The sequence below is a fragment of the Bufo gargarizans genome, chromosome 1 (genome assembly GCF_014858855.1).
Source record: "Bufo gargarizans isolate SCDJY-AF-19 chromosome 1, ASM1485885v1, whole genome shotgun sequence".
Classification (NCBI taxonomy): Eukaryota; Metazoa; Chordata; class Amphibia; order Anura; family Bufonidae; genus Bufo; species Bufo gargarizans.
In genome coordinates this window covers 192,712,629-192,728,885 of record NC_058080.1, presented here as the reverse complement: position 1 = coordinate 192,728,885, position 16,257 = coordinate 192,712,629, and the positions used below count along the sequence as shown (strand labels likewise).

At 39.5% G+C, this 16,257-nt stretch overlaps 1 protein-coding gene across 9 annotated transcripts in view; it reads right to left on the bottom strand.

The window, feature by feature from the left end:
* Window positions 1–5,428: 5,428 nt before the first annotated feature.
* The window catches only part of INPP4B (inositol polyphosphate-4-phosphatase type II B), a 700,458-nt gene continuing 689,629 nt past the window's right edge, over window positions 5,429–16,257 (bottom strand). For 8 of the 9 annotated variants that reach the window (XM_044300585.1, XM_044300600.1, XM_044300624.1 and 5 more), the window contains one exon: window positions 5,429–6,726. In XM_044300585.1, the coding sequence (XP_044156520.1) occupies window positions 6,594–6,726 (133 nt within the window). In that variant the 3' untranslated portion in view covers window positions 5,429–6,593. The remainder of the gene's footprint in view (window positions 6,727–16,257) is intronic. The other variant, XM_044300592.1, reaches the window with a different exon arrangement.

Below are 16,257 nucleotides of genomic sequence, written 5' to 3'. Positions count from 1 at the left end.
ATTATCTGTAACATAACCAAGATGGATCAGTCATGAACTCCATTGAAATGGAGAGATGGATCCATTTTCTATTGTGCCAGAGAAAGCGGATCTGTCTCCATTGATTTACATTGTGTGCCAGGATGGATCCGTTTCACTCAGTTTCGTTAAGCGGACAGCAGCGTTTTTGGTGTCGGCTCCAGAGTGGAATGGAGACTGATTGGAGGCAAACTGATGCATTCTGAGCTGATCCTTTTCCATTCAGAAGGCATTTGGGCAAAACTGATCCGTTTTGGACCGCTTTTGAGAGCCCATGATCAGGGGCGTCGCTAGGTTAAAACATTCGGGGCCTGGGCCCCGGATGTTTTGTCCCATGCCCCAAATGCCCTGCCTGCCTGCTAGATACAACTGTATTGCCGTACACAGAACGGCAATACAATTGAATCTTACACTGGGAAGAGGTGAAGGACCTTTGGTGACATCACAGGTCATGTGATCAGCAAAACAGGCTGTGATAGGATGATCTGGATGATGTCACCATCATGTGACCAGTGCAGGATTGGACCGGAGTGAAGAGGAGAAGGAGCCTAATGCTGATGTCTGTACAGGAGAGGTAAGTGAAGGGAGAGGCAGAGCAATGATGGGAGTTGTAGTTATTTAACTGGGATGTATGTTAGGGCTGAAGGGAGGGATGTTATTGGGATGGAACTGTGTGCTTAAGGTGGCTGGGGGAGGGAGTGATGTTATTTACATGGGACTGTATGTGGAAAGTGGATGGTGGGGGGGAATGATGTTTATGTACATGGGACTTAATGTTTAGGCCCGTGTTTCCCAACCAGTGTGCCTCCAGCTGTTGCAAAACTACAACTCCCAGCATGCCTGGACAGCCTTTGGCTGTGCGGGCATGCTGGGAGTTGTAGTTTTGCAACAGCTGGAGGCACACTGGTTGGGAAACACTGGTTTAGGCTACGTTCACACTTGCGTTTGGTTATCCGCTTGTGAGATCCGTTTCAGGTCTCTCACAAGCAGCCCCAAATGCATCAGTTTAACCCCAATGCATTCTGAATGGATACGGATCCATTCAGAATGCATTAGTTCGGCACTGTACGGCCCCCCGTTCCATTTTGAAGGCGGACCCCAAAATGCTGCAAGCAGTGTTTTTGTGTCCGCATGGCCTTGCGGAGCTAAACGCATCCATCCTGACTTACAATGTAAGTCAATAGGGACGGATCTCTTTGCATTGACACAAAATAGTGCAATTGTAAATGGATCCGTCCCCCATTGACTTTTAATGTAAGTCAGGACGGATCCGTATTGGGACTTAGAAATTCAAATCTAATACAAACGAATCGGTCCTGAACGGATGCATTCGTTTGTATTATATCGGTGCGGATCCGTCCTGTACAAGTACAGGACAGATCTGCACGAACGCAAGTGTGAAAATAGCCTTAGGAGGTGATGTTTACATGGGATTGTGCGTTGGAGGCAGCTGGGGAGGAGGTGATGTTATTTACATGGGACTGTATGGTGGAGGGAGGATTATAACTGCAGGGGGCACTGCAGATCCAGGGGACATTATAGGCGGTCTTATTACTACTGGGGGCTCTATAGGAGGGTCTTATAGATCCGCCTTATTTCTACTAAGCGCACTATGGGGGTCTTATTACTGCTGAGGGGTCTATAGGGAGCTTTATTACCACTGGGGGAACAATAGGGGGTCTTATTTCTACTGGGGACTCTGTGAGGGTATTATTAATATGGGAGGGCTCTTCTAATAATGGGGGCATTGTTGAGGAGCATTATCACGGTTGGGGCAGTGTTACTAACGAGGGCATTCTAGAAGGGAATTACTATTGGTGGAACTATGAGGAGCACTATTACTATGGGGGGCAGTAATGTTTCTTGGGGGTCCGGGGGGGGGGGGGGGGGTTGAGGTTTTGGCATAGCAAGCAGCAGGATAACACTGTGGGGACTCCAGTTGGGGGATAATGATAGAATGTGAGGAAGCTAAGATGTCTGTGTGTCACACTCTGCAGAGACGAGGCGGCTGAGAGAAGTTGTCCAGACCAAGTGGAGAAGATGATGACAGAGAGGAGACGTCCCCTGGAGGCCCTGGATGTGACAGGTAAGTGCCGCTGTATAGCAAGTACAGCATAGTGCGGGGGGGGGGGGGGGACATATTTATTGGGGCTTGTGCCCCGGATCTTTTGAGACTCTAGCAACGCCCCTGTCCATGATGGATATCACAGACAGAAAGACAAAACGCGAGTGTGAAAGTAGCCTAACAGTCTTTTACCTAGGGTAGCATGCACTACATTGTTCATCCATGCTTACCAACTTTTTGACATTATCACCATACAACATGGGGTGATACAAATCAAACTATCTTCAATGTCACTTGATATTTATCTACAGGTGGTGTCACTGATTAGATTTATCGTTGCTAGAACTGCACCTGTAGTAGAATTAATATTTATGAATATCAGTGGAGATGTTGTACACTCATACTTACAGGTGTACATTACATTTTAGTACCTGAAAATATATTTTGTTCATTTCTTTTTCACAAACTTCCAATTAAATCTATGCATAGTTTGATTAAAAAGATGGAACAAGTAAATATTTACCTCTGCTTCCCTATATGTTCAGTTAATAACTTCAGACAGTTTATATGCTGCTAGCACTGATTATTGGAAGCAATGCTCCCCTCTGGCTCTAGTTTGTACTGGGAAGATAGTGCTGGCAGTAAGTATACAGGAATATAATACAATTACTGTCAGCAGCACTGCAGATCCACTCCTTTTTTATATCTTCCAGCACTAACCAGAGACACACTGGAAAGATAGGGAAGAGTGGGACTGCAGAAATTAGCACTGACAGTAAATATATTGTTTTCTTATATACTTGCCATCAGTGCTCCTCTCCCCATTTTTCCAGTCCTAACCAGAGACATGCTTGGAAGTTAGAGGGGAGTGTTGGCAGCAGATAAACTGCAAGGAAGCATTTCACATAATTTTTAGTAATCTATTTTACATACACATAGAGGAAAGCAGGGATGGGGAAAGGAGGCAGAGGCTGGGCCAGGGAGACCAGATGCAGGCTGAGATGCCTGCCTCTGTACCATACTGTTATCTAGTAGAATGCTGAAGACAGATTTTGCTTAGCAACACTAAGGGGGTTAAAAGGGTGCACTTGGAACAGAACCCGAGTTCTGGAAATGTTTTTTTTACAGTACAAATTTATTTATAAAGTTATTCCACAAAGTCTTGTGGCACTTCGCGAAGCAATAACTTCAGCTCATCGGAGCCAATACATTCTAATACTGTTAGGAGCTCCTGCTCCGTACAGTATTGGAATGAAGTTTTATGCGAATCGGCTTCGGATGTTTCATCCGAATTCAATTTGCTCATCCCTAATTAACCCCTTCCTGACATTTTTCTCTGACAAAGCCTATTTTTGCAAATCTGACATGGGTTTCTTTATGTGATGTTAACTTTGGAATGCTTTTAGGCTACTTTCACACTAGCGTTCGATCGGATCCGTTCTGAACGGATCCGATCATAATAATGCAGACGGAGGCTCCGTTCAGAACGGATCCGTCTGCATTATTTTAGCATATAACAGCTAAGTGTGAAAATAGCCTCGTACGGATCCGTCCAGACTTTCAATGTAAAGTCAATGGGGGACGGATCCGCCTGAAGATTGAGCCATATTGTGGCATCTTCAAACGGATCCGTCCCCATTGACTTACATTGTAAGTCTGGACGGATCCGCACGCCTCCGCACGACCAGGCGGACACCCGAACGCTGCAAGCAGCGTTCAGCTGTCCGCCTGTCTGTGCGGAGGCGAGCGGAGCGGAGGCTGAACGCCGCCAGACTAATGCAGTCTGAGCGGATCCGCTCCATTCAGACTGCATCAGGGCTGGACGGAGGCGTTCGGGTCCGCTCGTGAGCCCCTTCAAACGGAGCTCACGAGCGGACCGACGAACGCTAGTGTGAAAGTAGCCTTACTTGACTAAGCTATTCTGAGAATGTTTTTTTTTGATTTGACATTTGAATGCTTGGAATTTTAGAAGCAAATTTTTTTACATTTTCAAAAGTCACTTTGAGGGCCTTACATAATATAAACCACCCATCAATTACCCCATTAAAAAAAAACTACATTTTCCAAATGATTCAAAACTGATTTTACAAACTTTGCTAACCAAAGTACTTTTGCCAACTGCTAAGTCCTATTTAAAGGTTCAAACATTGACTTATAGGATAGCTGCCTTACATCTGGTGGCATTAGAGGCAGAGCTAGTTAAGAGCTCATTTATATCCCTTTCTTCATCCACTCTAGTGATTGAAGGGGTCCCAGTGTGACCTCTATTAATCTGGTGTTAGAGTATACAGGGTATGCTATATATAATATGTAGTATATGAAGAGTGAGTAGGTGATAAATACCCTTTGTGGGAATACTCCATTAAAACCCTTAGGGCCCTATTAGACTGCCTGAAGTTTGGACAGGATGAACGCTATGACAATACACATGTCCATTGGTGTTTCTTTGCATCAGCCTACTACACAAGCCAATGCAAGGTGAATAGGAGAGGAGCAAAACATCCATGATTAAACAGGTAGATGTGGTGCTGATTATAGGGCATCTTACATCCTGATGACAGATGCAATTCAATCAACAAATGAGTATTTACCCATTTGTTAGCTGATCAGCAGCAAGATTATACTGGCCAATTATCTGGAATGAGCTGATGGTAGGCCTGAAAATCATTCAATCTAAGAAGGCCCCATCTCTTTGTCTGTATTAAGAGATTCAGGGCTTTGTGTCATTAAACATTGCTCCAGTTGTGATAAAAGATGTACCTAGAAATTAGGCCCCATTCACATGACCTATTTTCAGATTGGATGCGGACTCATTCTTTTCAATGGGGCCGCAAAAGATGCGGACGGCACACCGCATACTATCCGCATCCGTTTGTCCATTCCTCAAACCGACGAAAAGGATAGTGCTATTCTTGTCTGGACAAGGTAGGACATTTCTAAAGGGGTAAAAAAAAAAAAGACGGCAGACACATGGCTGGGATCTGCAATTTGCGGACCACAAAACGGAGATGGTCTTCTGCATGGGGCCTTAATCAGCAAAAAAATGTTATTGGGTTAATAATCTGACAGACAAGTTTCATTCTTTATGGTTATCAAAAAAAATGCCCGAACACAAGCCATTTTGCTAGATTAGATCGACAGTGATGTCTACTATTACCAAAACAAGACCTGTTGACAGTGTATTGTGTATGATAAACGCCATGGCTTCCATATAGAAAAATGAGTGGCTACATGGCTATATATAATACATTCCTTATATTGTCATAAAAATAACTAAAAATAAACTAACAAAAACAGCAAAAATATTTATTTAAATTAAAACAAAAGAAAAACACATACACATGATTTACAGTGAATAATGGCTTTATGGAAGAGAAGATGTCCAAAATGAAAGCACTCAAAAACAGAATGGTACATTCAAACATTTTACTTATGACATAAAAGTAGTGTGTGTATGAAATACAAACAAATGGTATGAAAGAGTACTGAGTACTGACACTGCTAATGACAAATCAAGAAAACACATGTGGCTAGAAAACAAAACACATAAAAACACAGCCAGACTCTGAAAAGTGGTGAAGATAACTCCAAATACCAGCTGAAGTTACTTTCATATTTATAAGCTGTAAACCAGCTGGCTATTTTGTTTCAATGGTATAAAGGCAATAAAAAAATCCACTGGATTTAACACTACATCCACTCTAAAACACAGTAACAAAATTTGCAAACAACTTTCGCTTACGTTTTTGGTAACGCACATAGAGTTACTAGATATTTAGATGTGTGCCTCTCTCATTATAAATACTAACTGATCATTACAAACCTTCATACATCCAAATCTACTGTATAGGTTTTATTTTAGTTTATTGGTGTAAGTTACAATATTGAGCCATAAGGCAATGTCTGCTGTACAAGAGAATGCCTTCAGCTGTTGACAAAAAAAAAATAACAAGTGAGAGCATGGCCTGGACCTCTAAAACATTTACAAATAAATAGCATATAATTATGTACAAGTTATATATTTGGTGTGCCACTTGGTCATTATGTTCTCTCAAAATAATCTACAAAAACTGGACACAAAGGACAACTTGAAGTTTGAGATCCAATGAGTAAGTTGTCGAAGTTCAGGTTCCTCAGCGAGAACTAGTTACAAGCAGGTACAAGCTTTAGAAATGTGTCTATTGTCATGAATAATAAGTAATATCCATGGATGCCTCTGTTATATCCTTGACTGAAATATTTTTCACAATCTGAAATATTTTGGAAGTTAACCAAGTTTCATTTGCTACAATACTGGTATTTGCATATTATTTTGATCATTTGTTAAGTGGTGTTTTGGGATATAATGGTCTTAACAAAGCACCATTCTGTGTGAATCTGTGTGAAAACTCTTCCAATAAATCCTAGAATCTGTAGGTTCTACCTGAGGAATGTTAAACTAAGCTAACTTGTTCAGTCTGTGCATTTCAATGATATGATATGATGTGCAAGTAGGATCTCTTAAATGCATTTAATTGTTAACTTTTCCATATGTCCCCTCTGGAGGTCTGTAGTACTTTGGGAATGTCAGCAGCTGTATCATGTTGAAAGCATACTTTCTGCATTTGATATTCTTCATCACATTCTCTATGCGGCATCCTTCTCTGGGAAGAGGAAAAGAAAGCACAACTTCATAAGACAGGAGGTAAAGAAATAGGTTTTATTTATTCATTGCAGTGTTTCAGTCTTTGAGTAAAAATAACAAGGTTCCAACTATACATTGTTTTTTTTTTCTTTCTTTCACAAGTGATGATACATCTTACATATTTAAATCCAAAGGCCAGAAACATGTAAAAAATGCCCTCAGAAATACTCATTCAAACCACTCTTGGTATGTACACAATTTCAGGTACTTTATCTGAGCAAGCCCACACTCTGTATATTCATGACGAACTTTGCTTAACTCTGTTCTTTTCAAGTAGAAATAATTTTATTAAAACTAAAACAACCAAAAACTTGAAATCACCAACACAGGATAACCCCAACTGGTGGGAAAATATTTTCACCCAAGATACTTACTGCATTTCTAACTCTCCTTAGGAAATACCAGCAGAAAGGACAAAATTGCTTATCTGTGCTATTGAGATCAAAAATACCAAAACTGGTCTGTGTACCCAAGGTGCCTTGTTTAAACCCTGCTGCAATGAAATATTGCACATTGGGTAGGATATTTTCCCTTCCCATTTGTACCAGTTTGTCAGTAAGTTAGTTAATGCTTATTGTACTTGGTTTGGTTTTATATTATGTATGTATACTCCTTTTCATGTACAGCACCCAGGAATTAATGGTGCTTTAAATGGTCACTAACTTTTCAAGCAACTTTGCATAGATCAATAGTAAAAGTGACTTATAAGATATATCTTTGTAACATATATACAGTATGTTATGAGAGAACATGTCTTGTTCTCTTGCGATCAGCTGTTTTCCTCCCCTACTTCCTAAACTTTCTCTGTGAAATGTCTATTGAATCCATCTCGAGATGAACCAGCTCACCGAAGTATCCGATTACACATCAATAGAAGTTTATGGAGGGAAGGAGCGAGCAGGGGTTGATCGAAACATAAAAAATATAAACAGCCACAGAGACTACACCAGCTAAAGAGATAGTTTCTATCTCAACAAAAGTGCTTTATCGCATCAGTACAGGTAAATACTTTTGTATAATGTCCTATATAATACTGGGACAGATCATAAATGAGTGGAAGAAAGTTAGGAAGCATATTCTCTGATTTCTGTGTGCAGTGTATGGGAGCTAGTCTTTTCTATAAAAGGGTTGTCCCATATCAAAAACACTTATTTCCTATCCACAGGGACTCGATGCCCCATTTAAATGAGAGATCCCCTTCTTGTGATCGTCAGAGGCCTGAGCCTGATGAGATAAGTGTTCATCCTGTGACAACCATTTTAATATGGGCATGACCTCCTTATTCCAATGGTGCTACTGAAGATGCTATGATCAGCATGAAAGAGATGGTGGTAGCACCAAGATTGAAGAAGAGCCTTCTAATTTATACAGTGAGAAAACTCCAGTGAATAAGTGATTTTCAGCTCACTAGGTGTTGTAGCTTATCACCTAATATACAGTATGTGTTACATTTTCATATGTGCAATACTGAATACACTAACAATATGTATATGAAAGCACTTTGCCTCTGATTGCTTCCTCTTATTCATTATCTGCTCACAGAAGTATCAGATTACACATCAATAGAAGTCTATGGAGGGAAGGAGCGAGCAGGGGTTGATCGAGACATAAAAAATATAAACAGTCACAGAGACTACACCAGCTAAAGAGACAGTTTCTATCTCAACAAAAGTGCTTCATTGCATCAGTACAGGTACTTTTCTATAATGTCCTATATAATACTGGGACAGATCATGAGTGAGTGGAAGAAAGTTAGGAAGCATATTCTCCTCTACTTTCTGTGTGCAGTGTATGGGAGCTAGTCTTTACCCACCAGATCAGGGAGAAATGCACACAAAAGATTTAGAAAACAGATGGGAAAACTGCTAAAAATGTTAAATATAAGTGACATATTGTCCAGAAATAGTGTTAGTCCTTATATACATACACTGTACTCTTGATTAATGCAAAGTTTGTTGAAAGGTTAGGTATGCTTTAAAATAAATAATAACAATCTTCCTTGAATTCCAAAACCTTATAGGGCAGACAAAACTGAAATTTCTGTTTTACCTGGTGTTTTAGTTCATCATCCACCAAAGCTACCAGGGCTCCCCTGTCACAGATACCAGACTAAGTGTCCCTGTATGTTCTTCTATAAAAGGGTTGTCCCATATCAAAAACACTTATGTCCTATCCACAGGGACTCGGCGCCCCATTCAAACGAGAGATCCCCTTCTTGTGATCGTCAGAGGCCTGAGAAGATAAGTGTTCATCCTGTGACAACCCTATTAATATGGACATGACCTCCTTATTCCAATGGTGCTACTGGAGATGCTATGATTAGCATAAAATAGATGGTGGTAGCACCACGATTGAAGAAGAACCTTCTAATTTATACAGTGAGAAAACTCCAGTGAATACGCAATATTTTCAGCTCACTAGATGTTGTAGCTTATCACCTAATATACAGTATGTGTTACATTTTCATATGTGCAATACTGAATACACTAACAATATGTATATGAAAGAACTTTGCCTCTGATTGCTTCCTCTTATTCATTATCTGCACTGTCAAACCGTTTGAAACTACCAATTAAAAGTTTTCAAGGTGTATTCCAGAACACATATTTCTGAAAAACACTAAATGCTATTTTTTTTATAAAATGCATTAAAATGTACTCCTTTTGATATTTCAAAATTGGTGCCTAGAATTGGATCCTGTATTGTGAAAAAATATTAAGTGCTAGATTGTAAGTACATAATCTTATTCTGTCTAAATGCCCATTTACAAGGGTAAATGATTCGGCTAATAATTTATCCTTATTCCCGATAACTGTCCAGTGTAAATATGCCATCATTTACCCAACAAATCATGAGTGATCCACTATTTATGTGGCACATAAAAACATTGTCATCAGCATATTGCCCTGTGTAAACAAGGAAGTAATGCTGGCAAACAATTAGTACCGATTGTTCGTTGGTATTGTAGTAGAGATCATTCATCCCCATGCAGAGGTGATGATTGCTGTGTGTAAATGCAGCTGAATGAGCAGGCAATAATCGGGAACAAATAGTCTGTTCCTGATCATTGCCTTGTGTATCGACCCACGTAAATGGTCTTTTAGGAAGCTGCATTTTAATTGCCTGCTCAAGCTGTGACTTTTTAGTGGTGGTGGTGAAATGCTGGCACTTGATATATTATAAGATAAGAAGTTTTTATCTTTTTGTAGTACTGACAGTGTCCCAGTTTTAACCTTTCAAATGGCTATGAGTATTGCACCTTGTTGTCAAGCACGTTCAGTTATAACTCTGTCGATAGTATCAAAAAATATTCACGATCAGAAGTATCTAGTCTTATAGAGTCTAAATCTTTTCTTACTTCTCACACAAAAGAATAAGGCATTTATTGGATCTGGCCATATAGATTTGCAGATAAAATTTCAACCATTAATTGATATAATTTAGTTTGTTGACTGTAATATGTATAATACATTTGAAGTTTATATAGTTCATCATTGTCACTTTAGAAATAAAAAATATTTTACAAAGAGATAGTGCATATTGACATAAAGTAGAAAAATTGCTTGCACTTTCCTAAACCGATGCATTGAAAGGAGAAAGACAAGTAACGGTAAGGAAAACATACAAAAGTGTTCGAGCGGCAAACTAAAAGTGGTAGAAAGTGGACATTATGGCAACAAGGCAGAATTTGGCTTGATGAGCAGATGCCATAAGAAACTAAATGTCTCACACAGACAACTCAAATGATTAGGGTACTTTCACACTTGCGGCAGACGGAACTGCCTGCCGGATCTGTCAATACGGACACAAACTGATGGCATTTGTCAGAGGGATCCGGAGGCAGATCCGGCTGACAAATGCATTGCAATACCGGATCCGTCTCCCTGGTGTCATTTTTAAAGGTCTGCGCATTGCAAGCTGGATCCGTTCTTTCCAGAACACTTAATGCCGGATCCGGCACTGATACACTTCAATGTAAATTAATGCCAGATCCGGCATTCCGGCAAGTGTTCAGTATTTGTGGCCGGAGAGAAAACTGCAGCATGCTGCAGTATTTTCTCCGTCCAAAAAACGTAAGAGGGACTGAACTGATGCATCCTGAACGGATCGCTCTCCATTCAGAATGCATTAGGATAAAACTGATCAATTTTTTTTCGGTATTGAGCTCCTGTGACGGAACTCAATACGGGAAAACAAAAACGCTAGTGTGAAAGTACCCTTAAGAACATGCTTAGCCCTTTATGACTTTCTGCATTTGTCTTCACACTATGATGCAGCTGCTTTGGTGCTGTAAGAGCTGCACAGGACTCAGTTCAATAGTGATTTCTATTTTCTAGTGGGTTCCACAGAACATATAGGCTGCATTTGTGTAGTTCCCTTAAACGTTTCAATACCTGTTATATTCTATATAATGACATGCATATGCAATTATTAGAACTCTTCTTTAGAAGATGCCAATATATTTAACAGTTCCTAGTGAATTTCTAGGACTCTTTTTTTATGAATGGTGACAAAATAAGAATATTCTAAGGTTGGCATCAAAGGGACTTTCTAGATCTGCAGTTATCTGTAGGGATCATGCATAATTAGAGTAACGTATGGAAAATCTATTTTTACCCTTTTCAATTACATAAAATTCCATTTATTAAGCAGGGAGATGGTGCCACGAGAGTTGATAACCTTTTCTAAGCTAAGCAGTAAATACACAGAGCAGATAAACTCTAATAAAGATTTTGGCAGATAATCTATATAAAGGTTTAACCAAACGTACCACCACTGCTTTAAGAAGTAAAAAATAAAAAATTCTAGAGATGTTTGCATCAGTAGGTGTTTGAGACAGTGCATCTCCAGATAATACTATGCGCACATTGGAGGCTTCAATAATGCAGGACGGAATGCTAGTCCTGGCAGAATGACAGACCCTACCACGTAAACCAGATGGGCCCGAATGTAAGTCAATGAAGTGGAGCCTCAGCTTGGATAACAAGCTAATATTGATAATCTGGTCATAGATTTGAAGATGAGATCTCTCAATCCAAATGCTTCCACCCCCACCGGACTTGCCTAAATCTGCGAGGTATATGTTTCTTAAGATTATTATGTATTATAATGTTTTACTGGTTTTCAGTATTTTCGTGCTAGGATTTTGAGCTATTAACAGTACAACACTGAATGGATTTATGGGTTTTTAGTGCAAGATGTGGTGACTCTAACTATTCCATGCTGTCTAATGTAGTAAACTGCTATATATCGTTTTATAATAGGATCTGCCTTTTCTTTCCATGGCACAATTCATGTGGTTTGCCATAGCACTGACAGTGACTGCCAAGTTCGCAAAGGTTGATGCTGGTGCCAAGTTTAAAGAGATTTCTCATTTGCAGTCACATATTCATGTACTACAAGGATCATATTATGGAATTTGTGTGACGAAGCCAGCAGGTGAAACGCGTGTCGAGGTGGTCTTTTTCGTCCTGGCTGCGCTGTACCATGTCACAGGGTACGTGCTCATTTCTCTCTTTTCATCCATCTGTTTAATGTTAAGGTTACCTCATATGCTGATGTTATCTGGCATGGTTAGTGGTGTCATTATACACTGCTCCATTTATATGTGGGTTACTACAATACATGGTATTTGATCTATATATAGACTGCTATAGTATATGCTGGTGCTATCGGGCATCATCAATATAGTGCAATCTGATTGTTTCATTTAGTATAAAGGCATTGCTCTTTAGTGCACATTTTAATTGATGGGTGTATTTATCATCTGATATACATATTGGCTGCACATATGCTATACTTTATATATCCCTTTATAAAGAGAGGGCACGTGTTATAACTGTTTTTGTCTTGTAAGAGACATTGTGGGGTATAAATGACGTCAGGGTGCGCTCTGTACGGAGGATATTTTTTCCTCCTTTTCTCAGCAATACTGATTTTATGTGTTTGTATTTTCATTGAAATCATGTACTAATCAAATTTGTTATATATTTTATTTGGGACCAATACTTTCTGTTTTTGTTAATTGACATATTATGGAGTTTGACTACACACAAAATAAATAGCCAACCAAATTGATATGAGTTATTTGTCAATGATGCCCAAATGAACCCATTAGAAAGAATGAACGCATTTAGAAAAAAAAAAAAAAAAAACTTAAAGGGGGTTATCCAATGTGGGTGATGCTAGGAAGTCTAGTTCCAGTCACGGCCTGCTATTGGCTGCCCCCGTGTCGCCGGATGGTCTGTTCCGCACGTCGGGGAGATGCAACGGCAGCTGTGCGGGGATCGGAGGTGACGCGGGTGCCGGGGAGCAGGGTATAACCTGCTAAGTATAACCTGTATAAGGTGCCCGGGCATTTTGGGGGGAATTATAGGGGTTGGATAACCCCTTTAAGTTCATTTCCATATATTTGGTTTAGCAGGGATAGACCAATATATAGCATGTGATACTTTGCCCATGTCTTGTTTTCTACATGTGCCATATTTGCATTTTGTCCCTATTTCTTTTCCCCCTCTTTCCTTGGTACCCGCCCTTCAGCCACTTGCATCATGTATTTTAATTATCGGGATACTGCATAATGGTCAATATCTACTATTTGTTCCCAGCTTGTTGTCTTAGACCATATGAAAATGTGATCTTTATACATGGTGCTATGCTTGTGGGGTGTGTTGCTCAAAGACTATGGAAATTAGTGATGGTGCTGTTGCCCCACCATGGGTATTTGGTTGCTACAACACCTGATAGTATAGCAGCCCACATGAAATAGGTTGACATGAAGTTGGAAAGTGGACCGTTTCATCAATTCTATATTAAAACAACACTTCATTTTTATAAAGTTTGCTTAGCAGCAATAAATGATTGTACAGCATGAATGTATGGTCCACATCATTTTACTACGTGTGTGTGTGTGCTTGTGTAGGGTGGGGGCAAATGTGTACATGACTATTACAGCAGATCTAAAACAGCACTCAGAAAGTCTATGGACCCATCCTCTACCTTTGCATGCCTCTGATTTCATACAGAGGAACGCTTTTCTTTCTCATGGATTCATATAGAATCTGTAAAACATAAACATCAAGACATGTTCCATTGCTTCTAGGGGAGAGAAAGAGCTACCGTATATAGAGCCATCATACAATGGCACATTGACTGTCTATGAGTACATATTACTGTATGAATTCCATCTTCTGTTGTACATGGCTTTGATGTTTGTATAAGGTTTTAAGGTAATGTATTCTAGAACTAAGTAATATGATGTTAAACCTGGCCATTACTTGTTTTTGGCATGTTAATACAAAGCCTCAAAATGAACAGCATCTGTCCTCATAATATATGAACATGGGGCACATTACTAGTGCATGAGCTGGTAACTTTAGAGTCCATGAGTTGTATTTACTTGGTCATGGAGTGCCCCAAATTATGAAAAGTGTTAAAAATGAACATACATCAATGAAATAAATACAAAGGGCAAACTACTAAGATGAAGAACACTGTGTAAATGAGAAAGTGAAATACTGCCTTGTCACCACACTGGTAATCATAAGCTGTAACAGACAATGTGGACTGCTGCAGAAAGTATGTGTACAGGTAGCATTAAAGGGTCACTTCCACCAGAAGTTTTTTTTATTTTTTTTATCAATATTCATAGAAAACACATTTCTTTAGACTTTTTGACTGCTTTTCTTTTCCATTTCAGAAGTACTATGGCTTTGAAGCAAATACAAAATATTGTCCTTCTGTACAAGTCAGCACTTTACTGCTGCTGTGAGGGAAAGATAGTAGCTGAAGGGTAATCCTCATGATAATAGTAGGTATAGAATTGGGAGACACTATGACAGATCTATTGTTCTCTTGATAGGCCTGGATCAGTGATGGCTAACCTCTGGCACCCCAGCTGTGGTGACTCCTAGCATGCTCCATTAATTGTTTGTTTAGGAACAAAGGATCATGAGTCCCTTTAACTCATTTACAACCTAATATTTTCTCAGTGTCACCTTCATACAAAATTTGAATTGTATGGAGGTGTAATAGGACATCCATGGGCATTGGGGTCCTACTAAACATCCAATGCCTTCAATTTCATATGTAGGCATATGAAGTTTTTTTGCATGGAGTAAAACAAAACAAAAAATCAAGTCATGGTCCATGGGACGCCATATTGCCATAATATGGCACTGCCTATAGCCCTGCAGAATGCCGCAATCCAATGTGCATGGAAGTGCATGTGCACGAAACTTTATAGAAAATTTATTTGGCAATGACTCATATGGCTGATATAATTTTTTTTCCTGTACACACATTTTCAAAATTGTCCTTTAAGCAATAAAGCAGGATACATGACTATAAAATACTGTCATATAACAGAAAATCTTATGGCAAACAATATATACAGACAAGTAGGTATGTTAAGAAAACATGCTTCTTTGATCGACCTTGTACTCCACCTAATTTCCCAGTTATATTGATCTTTGCCAAAAAATATAAATTTTGCCTCCATTCGAATAAGAATTGTCATATCAAAGAGGCTTTTGAGTGAAGCAAAACAGAACAAATCAATGATAATAAGCCCTATGATCAAGAAGAGGCAATGACTGAGTTATACTTTTTCCTCCAGTCATTCCAACAGGTATAACAAAGTAATCAGAATATAATACTAGATCTACATGGACAAATAAATGGAAAAAAAAAAACACAGGATAATACTACAAGGACACAATTTGAGGTTCAAAGAACCACAGATATAATTTACAAACCAAGGACATTGCTATTGATAAAATAAACAGAAGATGAAGTGCATATTATTGATATTTGGCTAACAGCAATGCAAGACTCAGGATTAACCACACAACCAACAAGTGTGAGCTGACAAGAAGCAGAGCAACAGGATAGAAGTGGCGAGAGGTTGGCTTGTTATCTGCTACACAGCCTTTCTCTGGATCATCCGACTCGTTCAGAATTCCCTGGGCTTGTCCGCTGTTAGACAGGAGAAGTTAGGAACAAACAGAATAGTATTACAGTAAAGTTAGTAAACAGAACTTGCAGTACAAAAAGAAGAAACACATGCAGAGGGGAGAAAAGTCATTCATGTGTTAGGAACCAACTATCTTTATGAGGATTAACTACACAGAAGGCAAGCGCTAAAGTTCAGGAACAGGTGACAGTGCAACAGATAGAAGAGATGGCAACATAAAGTGAATCAGAGAGTAATTACACAAAGAAGCGAGTAAGGGACAGACTCGAGACACTGATTTCTCATGGTGAGTTCACAAAATAGTAAAGAATGTCCCCTAGAGCAGTGTTCCTCAACTCCGGTCCTTCGTGCCCACCTGTCGCTCATGTTTTCAGGATTTCCTTAGGATTGAGCAGGTGATATTATTTGTGTCAATGCATCAGGTATTCATTCTGTGAGATAGTCTCAGATCTTGACCAGCAGGTGGACCTTGAGGAACAGAGTTGAGGAACACTGCCCTAGAGGTTACTTGTAGTA